Source organism: Dromiciops gliroides, chromosome 1 (assembly GCF_019393635.1).
Source record: "Dromiciops gliroides isolate mDroGli1 chromosome 1, mDroGli1.pri, whole genome shotgun sequence".
Taxonomy (NCBI): Eukaryota; Metazoa; Chordata; class Mammalia; order Microbiotheria; family Microbiotheriidae; genus Dromiciops; species Dromiciops gliroides.
In genome coordinates, this window is record NC_057861.1 from 203,630,207 (window position 1) to 203,639,295 (window position 9,089).

Here is a 9,089-nt window from a genome sequence, read left to right on the forward strand (position 1 = left end):
ATCATTATATTCTATTAGTAAGAATGTTATTTTGTAAATAAAAGATAATAAAAACAGTAACTGAAGCATCTAAGTCAAAGTAACTATGAAAAAGGAAAAAATGTTCCCATTACTTCAATTTTAAATTTTGTCATAAACAGGAACCAGTCTCTGAAATTTTAAAATGGATTTGCAGCAACCTTCTTTGTAACAATCAATATTTATGACAGGCATAGTTTAAAAAATGATGAGGGCATTTGAATAAAGGGCTAGACTTGTATTCAGGAAGATCTAGCTTCATCTTCGGACTTTGAAATACATATTGACTTTCGACAAATTACTTAAAGTCTCAGTTCCCCAGTCTCTCAGGCTTCCTTGTAGACAAGTTACTAATCTGAGCTCAATAAGTAAAGAGTATTTCCACAAGGGGAGATCCACATAATCATGAAACCACAAAACCACCATCAAAGCAAAAAATGTGGGATGAATTCCCATACTAAGAAAATTACAGATCCTAGAAGTATAGTAAACAATATTGAATTCATGTATTTAACCTCTGGTGAATTTGGTATTTGGAAATACTGGTGAAATGCTCAACATTACATGATTTTTTACAAGTTATACTCTCACAGGTAATTTTGTGTTCTTTCCCCCCTAACTTTTATAATAATCATCCTATTTCAGTTTACTACATAACAGGTACAGAAGCCTCCAACTGCCACCAGTCCTTCTAATAGGTTCATTCTAGGGGAACTGATTTGAAGTTAATGTTTACTTAAGGGCTCCTGGATAGGGATGCCACAGCATGGCACAGAGGGCTGACCTGATGATGGTACTACTGTGCATCTTATGTAATTCTAACTTGCACAAGTACTTCAGGAAAAGCCTAGTAACTCACTGGCTGCCAGTGTACTAATTGTGTAATCTGAGTATGACAGCAAATCTGACAAGGCAACTCATTTTATGACTAAATAGAGACCCTCAAATTACCTACCTAAAAGACCTATGTATAAGGAGTGGGGTGAACCACCACGTTATTTGGAACTACTGCAAGAATTATTGTTCACATTTGAAATCAAGAAAACAAACAGCGATTAAGCCCTTATGAATACGGCTTGTCTACATATTCCAGGAGAGTATATTAATTTATAAATAGTGTCTCATCAAAACAGTCTAAAATGTAAGCCAACCAAGCTTCTCTTAAATGAGCTTTTTTAAAAAATGCCAGTTTAGAGAAGAGTTCATATTTAAAGCTTTCCTTTGATCCATTTTGAGCTGGCACAACATCCATACCTCTGAGCTGTAAGCGGTTATTCTGATAATAATAACTGATGATAAGCTTGATTTTATATATATATATATATATATATATATATATATATATATATATATATATATATATATATATATATATATATATATATATATATATATATATATATGTCTTTCTGTCAAATTCCCGAGCATCTTTTAGCCGTTAAATAATTCAACCAGCAAATCCCTTCTGTATCCTCTGGACCCCTTTTTCCTTTCTATTTTAGACTTTTTCTATCCTCTATCAGAGCTCCCTTGCTTAGGTGATGGAAGGTAGGATACGGAACGGAACCCCTAGGTGGCGCCCTACGTCCATATTTAGAGAGTGGCGTTTTGCTTCCAGATGCAGCCGCAGAAGCTTGGTGTGGGTGCCCAGGTTTCGAGAGCTCTGAACAGGTTTTTTAATAAATAAGCTGAGACTGCCAGCGCGCGCAATGAGTCCGGAGGTTCGAAGCAGCCGACACATGAACCCAGGAGGGTTGCGCCTCTTCAAGCCTTGCCAAGATCTGACATTTCCCAGGCTCGGGATTCCCAACCATTTTGCTTAAGCCAGCAAAATCCTGTGCCTTTTTCTTCCCTGTTCCCCTTTTCTCTCAATTCTTGACTTCCTTTTTTTTTTTTTTTTAGGGGGGAAAAGGACAATATCTTTATTATGAAAGTTGTCCTACGATTCAGGGTTAAAACTTGGAGGGGATTTGAAAGGAAGGAGTCGAAAAGGAATGAGAGAACTGAATCTACTTGTGCCTTTCTTGGGGACGGCTTTAAAAATAGAGCACCTTCTGGGAGGAATTTGATCCGAGTATTTGGGTGAGAGTCGGACCCTGGGGGTGCCGGGAGGGGCTGGGGCTGGGAGGTGGGAGGTGGAGGCGGTGGCGGTGGCTACCAACAGAGTCGATGCTGATGCTGCTACTGCAGGGCGTTTGCCAGCTGTTCTCAATGCAGTCAGGAAACTGGAGGGACTGGCCCATGGAGAAAACTGAAGAGGGGGCACCAAAGGAGATGTGCTACCTGGTCATGTTGTAGGGAGCCCAGGGCCACTTGGATAAGGACCAAAGGTCGGCTTGATAAGAAGTAGCTCCCTTGTGTAGTGTATAGCATGTGTACGTGTGTACAGTATGTTTGAGGCCGTGAGGGTGCGTGTATATGTGTGTAAAAGGGGAAGGGAGGGGGAGAAGGGTAGGTTATTGGCAATGGGCGGGAGAGAATGAGATGACTCTGGTTTCCTCTTCTTCTGCCAGCACCATCTCGGCTCATTTTCTCTAAGCAATACAAGTTTACGGACAGCTACCTAGCCAGCAGTTTTCTCCTAACATGGATTTACCAGGTAACAATACACCAAGATCCACCCCTTGCACCCCTTCCTTCCCCCTCCCTTTTCTGGATCCTTTTACCTATTTCTTGAATCTATATATCTATCTACCTATTTATTTATATGATGAAGACCGTCTTAGGAAAACACTCCCAGTGTTTAGAGCCTGGGAAAATCATTGAGATCATTTTTATGGGAACTCAAAGGGTAACAATTGAGGAGCAACTTCGGTTTCTTAGAAAGAATACTGGAAGAGTTGCTTGGGCGGGCGTAGTAGAGAGGTAGAATTCTCCACTTTTCATTCCTCAACAATGTATTGAAATGGACTGCCTAGGTTGAAAAGGGGTCCACATAAAAACCCAGAAGCTAAAGTGAGCCGGGAAACAGGTTAAAAGTGCAAATCGAAGCGTAAGTTATCAGTGACGAGGGAGGGGTTCTCTAGAATTCCAGATAGGCTTGAGACAGAGAGAGAAAGAGGGGAGCTTCACTGTTTGAAACAAGCTCGGAAAGGCTTGGAAAAGGAGGTTAGTGACTGTGGTTCACCTGCGCTTTTCTTGGGGGAAGAAATACAGAGATCTTGAAAGAGGGTTGCTAAAGGTAGCAAAGACATTCTCTGATCACTTTTTAATTTTAGTGAAGGTGAGAAATGAATTTGGTGGCTTCCCTCCCCCCTTTACTTTTCATCATATTCATTCTAACGAGCGCCCAAAACCCATACTTTAAAGGGAAAACAGATAAAAGATTTGCTAAAAGCCTGCTACAATTATTTGTTTAAAAACAACAAAGACCGAGGGTAAGTAGGTAAGAGAAAAGGAAAAGGAAAAGGGTTCCGTGGTGTCGGTTTCAAGACACAATTGTATTGAAATTTAGATATCAGGAAATTTAGGTGGTTTGTGTGTGTGTGTGTGTGTGTGTTTTACCCACTCAAACCTTTCTCTTGAAACTCCCTCTCCTCTTCCTGGAAAATGAGGATGCATAGGGTGTAAAGGGTCAGGGAAGAGGGTATCCTTGTAGATTAGCTTTGCTTAGACAAAGTGACAGAAAGATAAAGGGGAGGGGGAAAACTTAAGCACACTTTCGTTTACGCTGGGAAGCAGTCAGTGATACATTTTCCATTTCAACTGAATGTTTCTCAGAATCTCTGGGACCAGATATGGGTGCACAGTGAGTGGGAAGGAAAGATGTGTGTCCTGGGAGGGAATGTTGGGGAAGCTCCCTCACCTGCTTTTTCCCTCTTCTGAATCTCTTGTTATCTGTGTCTATAGGTTTTGTTCTCTCTTTGTCATTGACAGGTTGGATTCTGACTACTTTCTGAGGACTCTCCTTTGCCTTGACCATTGGAAAAGAGGGGAGGAGGAGAGAAGAGCTTACCCCCTCCCCTCCCCTCCCCTCCCCCATCCCATTCCTTAGCTGTCCCCACCCTAGCATCTTTCGAAGCTTCTCAGAAAAATAAAGGGGGAGAGAAACATCGAAGAGAGCAGCTCAGCCCCCACCCCTCCCCACCTTCCCCCACCCTACCCTTTCCTCCTCCTCCATTTCTTCCTCATCCCCTCCCTTCCCCTATCCCCGCCTTCCTTCCCCCCTCTTGGCGCCCCGATGCCGGCGCCTCGCCGGGGCTCCTACTGGCCGCTGCTGACTATGCCGAGGCTTAGGCGGCGGGGGGCGCTGCGGGAGCCAGCGGGCTGCTGCTACTGCCTGGTGGCGGCGCTGGCCCTGCTACTGCTGCTGCTGCCTGCAGGCTGCCCTGTGCGGGCACAGAACGACACTGAGCCCATAGTCCTGGAGGGCAAGTGCTTGGTGGTGTGCGACTCCAGCCCGTCCGCGGACGGCGCAGTCACATCTTCCCTGGGGATCTCGGTGCGCTCTGGTAGTGCCAAGGTGGCGTTCTCCGCGATTCGGAGCACCAACCACGAACCATCTGAAATGAGCAACCGCACCATGACCATCTATTTTGACCAGGTCAGCCCAGCAAGCCAGACTGCCCAACATTTGGTCCTCAAGAATTAGGATGTGGGGTGGGACTAAGGGGAAAGAAGGTCCAGAGACAGTTTTACATGCCACAATGCTTTGCTTTAGTCAGTCACTTCGGTTGTTTGGGAGCACTCTCTCTGTCTCTCTGTGTGTCTCTGTCTGTCTGTCCGTCCGTTCGTCTCTCCCCTCCCTCCCCCCACTCTTTCTGTCTCTTTCAGTGTATGTCTCTGTCTGTTTCTTTTTGTCTGTCTATCTCTCTCTGTACCTTTACCTACTCTGATTCCACATTGTACCTCTGCCCCCCCCCCCTCCATTATCACTATTGGCGGGTTTAAAATCTAATAGGGAAGCGAAAATAACTGTAAAACATATTTTATTCAGTTTCCTAAGCCGTTTAATCAAAAACCTATTGTACGTGTACTTTGGGAGGGCTCTCTTGGTTGTGCTGAATGTTTTTGCTTCTGTATGTTATGCGGTAGCTAAGAGAGAATTCTTATTACGAAATTAATCCGCTATGAAACACTACCAACTTAGTCTATGGCTAACTCCCCGCCCCCCCTCAACCACCCATTCTCGTGTCTAGCTCTTATAATTTTATTGATGGATATCTTTTGTTGTTGGAGTTTAGGAGCGAATTTAGAAGAGGGGAGTGGAGCAGTGTTTCCCCGAATTTTATCCTAAAGTTTCTGGTTTCGGAAAAGGAAATGCAATCTTAAAATGGTTAAAGTAACTTGCTGACACAATTCAAAGCACTACGATCCAAAGATAAGGTCCAGTCAGCAAGACCATGATTGCAGAATTTATTTTGTTTCATGCTTTCATTTCTCCTTGATTTCTCTTCAGTGATTTGCCAGATGAAATATAACTTTTATTATTATATATACATAAAAAACTTTAAGTTTCCTGTTTGCTCCAAGTATGTTACCCACAGTAGACAGGTTCATAGATTGTACCCTCATTTATCCTACCGTTTTGTTAAATACTCTTAGACAAAGAATCAGACTTAACCAACTTGCTGGCACTATCATTACAGCACAGGGACATTCTCCCACTTCCTCTAACCCACCACCTTGTCTTTTTTTTTTTTTTTTTTGGTAAAGATTCGTAACTTCATTTAATGCCATCCTCTTTTAGAACATTTCTTTTGTTTGTTTAATCTGCATTTCGGAAAGAGAAGCCAATATATCCTTCAGGCTGGATAATGGAAACCAAGGGAACGAAACACATGTTTGTTTTTGTTGTTCTTGTTGTTAATTCCTCATCTTAAGCACACCTTCTACCTCCAACTTCTAGCCCTACCCATCCACTTCCACAAATCAAGTTAAATATATTCTGATTTGTCTCCTGAAATATAAAGCGAAGCAAAGAAAGATATATAGCTAGGTTGGGGTTAAGATGCTGAGTTTTCATTTTTTTTTCTTTCTCTTTCTCTAGAAAGTATCCTTTCCAGGGAGGGCTGAGAATAGCCATCCTCTGAAAAGCTCTTAACAATAAAACCCCTGAGTGTTTGTGCAGGGAGCTAGTTCAGCAGCTGGCTAGGAAATGAAGTGGCTTTGAGTGAGCAGAAGGTGGATGAAGTCTGATGCAGACTTTGCTTCATAAGCCATTGACAAAAATGGTATTGACTGCATTTCACCTTGATTTGAGATCTGCTTTTTCTATCCTAAGTGAAGAATTTCTTCTGAATTGAGCTGAACTGGTCCAAAAAAAGGGGTGGGGGATTATGTCAGGTGGTATTCCATTTGAAAGGTGTTATTTTTTTAACTAAGATTTAAACGCCATATTTTGTTTTGTTTTCCTCTGGACGCAGAAAATATAAACTTATTACTTTCTTCTAAAGCTGTTTTATTTAAATCTGAGGGGCTTGAGACAAGGAATAAAATAATTTCTACAGGATCATCCTTTTTGATTCAGGTTCCAAATATTGGGAGCATTTTGAAAACAGTATGACTATATATCCCCTTTAAAGGTTCTTTAAATAAAGTAATTGGTGTGAGTTCACTGGATCTTGAATGATACTGTTGCTCAGAAGGACATTGCTATTATCATTATTATCGTATGTCCTTCAGTGCATGAGTATTTCCCTATCCTGACAAGTATCTTGGTAGGAGGAGAATGTTTCTTACTGGGAAAAAAATAATTCACCTTACTTATTTATTCAAATCTCTTTAGTTTCAGCAAGGCTCTAGATCCTCCCCTTTGTACCAGCCTTCTTCCAAACCACTTTCAACCCTGTTTTGTTAAAGAATGCCTTTAAACTGTAATCCACTTACAAAAGCATAATACCTGTTTATCCTAACCAGCAGTTTTTTGCAGCTTCTCTAATTACTCATTGCCTAATTCTCATTTCCCTTTTACAGGAATTATGGTTTAGTTCTTTTTGGTCCTTGTCACATATTGCTCCCTTTGCATACTATAAATACTCTCAATAACTGTGGCCTTATTTCCACATCTTTGAAGTCAACTTCTTTCCAAACAGGATATTTTAATTCCTCTACTATCTCCTTTCTGGCCTGGCTATAGAACGACGATTTCTGGTACCCTGCCATTCTATAGCTAATGGAAGAGTGGGTGGGGGCTGGGTATAGGAGGGACCTGATTTGCTTTTGGTGCTTTGTTCTTTTCTCTTCTCCAGGTATTAGTAAACATTGGCAACCATTTCGATCTTGCTTCCAGCATTTTTGTAGCACCAAGAAAAGGGATTTATAGTTTCAGTTTCCATGTGGTCAAAGTCTATAACAGACAAACTATCCAGGTGGGTAGCATTTGATCATTCATTTGTACCTTCCCTTTTGAGAAGTTTTTGTTTGTTTATTTTGTTTCGTTTTGTTTTGTTTTTTAATTAAATCTGGGTATAGTTAATCCTAGGAAGGAGAAGCATTCGTTAGGAAGTTTGTGAATGCCTCCTATCCAGTGTGCCCCTTCAGTGAATGAGGCTAAATGGACAGATGGGCTGGAAAGGATACTACAGAATAGGACAATATAAAGTCTGCCCTCATATGCCAGATAAGCAACTAAGCTCTGTCATTTTGCTTTTTAGGTAAGTTTAATGCAAAACGGCTACCCAGTGATTTCAGCATTTGCTGGAGACCAGGATGTTACCAGAGAAGCTGCTAGCAATGGTGTTTTGCTACACATGGAAAGAGAAGACAAAGTACACCTCAAATTAGAAAGGGGTAACCTCATGGGAGGATGGAAATATTCGACCTTTTCTGGCTTCTTGGTCTTTCCTCTCTAAATGCAGGCACCCTGGGTTGGAGCCCAAGGTGTGGTCTGGACCCAGAAATCCATCACTTAATAATACCCTGAACTTGCCAGAACGTGAAACTTGTTACCAACCATCCAGTCAGACTATTGCAGTAGAAGAATGATTTCCAAAAATTCCAATATTTACTTTGAATATTGACAATTCCTCTGGAACCTGCTCCTCTCATTAGTTTTAGAAGACAGTGGTTTTAGGAGAAATGAAATTATTGACCTGGGAAATTTGTACCTGTGATTGTAATTTTGGATCTTATTGGTGGGATCATTGACCTTTTTGTTTGTTTATTTGTTTGTTGTTGTCCTGATGAGACAAGTAACTAAGACCTCAAGATTTGCCAAAAGGGGCAGAAGAAACTACCACCTACAGAAGGGTTTTTGCAATGCATTCTTTTTGTGTTTGTATAGCCTTAAGAAAAAGAATGGCTTCAGTCTAAGTCCTGTATATTTTTTTTTTTCTGGTTGGGTGGGAAGGGTGGGAGTGGGGTGGGGATATTATGGACGTTACTGTGTCAGGAAGTGCTTTATACAGAGAAGCAAATTTTGCACGATTGGAATAACCAATTTTGTTTTGTGTTGTTTGTATTTTTACTAATATTTTTGTCTTTTCCCTGTTTTTTCTTAATTTATTTTCTTTTGGTGCTGAAAAATATGTAAGCTAGATTGATCAATAAGACAAAAAGCATATACTTGTAAATCAGAGTAATGATAACCAATGGACAATTCTGTCTGTTCTTTCAAAATGATCTTCACAGATGCATTTAAGAGCAAAGGTCTGAGATTCCTGGACCTTTGATTTACAATCTGGAATCATTCAGGGACTTGAAGTTTCTGACTAGATCTGATTTTTCTAGAAACAAAAGTGGAGGCTGTGATGATATGAATTGACCAAATGTCCTAAATTACATCATTTCTTTGCATTACCAAGTGAATCCTTGGTCTTTTCAGCTATTCATTTTGATGTTTTTGGTTCACCTGTGGTTATACACACATTGAAGCACCACCTTAAAGTCAACAGAACCAGCTTTTTCTCTCCTTCAGTCTAAATAAAATGGATTTGACCTGCCATACAAAGGTGCATTTTGACAATGGAACATCCAGGTGACACCATGCTTGGTTTAAAAAGGCAATGTGAGCAAGAACAATTTTGATGTTTATCCTCACCTCAGCTTTGCCCCTATTTATATGAGAGACCATCTGGGAAATGGATGAATGCAGTCTCCTATATGCCAGGGAAGAGTCATTGATCTTAAAC

The 9,089-nt window shown here is 41.1% G+C and overlaps 1 protein-coding gene across 2 annotated transcripts; it reads left to right on the forward strand.

Annotated features, from left to right (window-relative positions):
- Positions 1–1,630: 1,630 nt before the first annotated feature.
- On the forward strand, positions 1,631–8,299 carry CBLN2 (cerebellin 2 precursor). Of its 2 annotated transcripts, none has more exons than XM_043979358.1 (5): positions 1,631–2,100; positions 2,532–2,617; positions 3,895–4,561; positions 7,209–7,328; positions 7,614–8,299. In XM_043979358.1, the coding sequence occupies exons 3-5, from the start codon at positions 4,199–4,201 to the stop codon at positions 7,809–7,811; spliced, it is 681 nt and encodes a 226-aa protein (XP_043835293.1). In that variant the 5' UTR covers positions 1,631–2,100; positions 2,532–2,617; positions 3,895–4,198; the 3' UTR covers positions 7,812–8,299. The 2 variants fall into 2 exon arrangements, with proteins under 2 accessions (XP_043835293.1, XP_043835294.1); XM_043979359.1 differs by lacking the exon at positions 1,631–2,100 and adding an exon at positions 2,209–2,348.
- The last annotated feature ends 790 nt before the right edge of the window (positions 8,300–9,089 follow it).

What these genes read in the sequence shown, in the direction of transcription:
- CBLN2 (XM_043979358.1), top strand. Translation starts at nt 4,199, where the DNA reads ATGCCGGCGCCTCGCCGGGGCTCCTACTGGCCGCTGCTGACTATGCCG. An exon ending in TGACCATCTATTTTGACCAG is followed by an intron (nt 4,562 to 7,208) that starts GTCAGCCCAGCA and finishes TCTCTTCTCCAG; the next exon opens with GTATTAGTAAACATTGGCAA. An exon ending in ATAACAGACAAACTATCCAG is followed by an intron (nt 7,329 to 7,613) that starts GTGGGTAGCATT and finishes TTTGCTTTTTAG; the next exon opens with GTAAGTTTAATGCAAAACGG.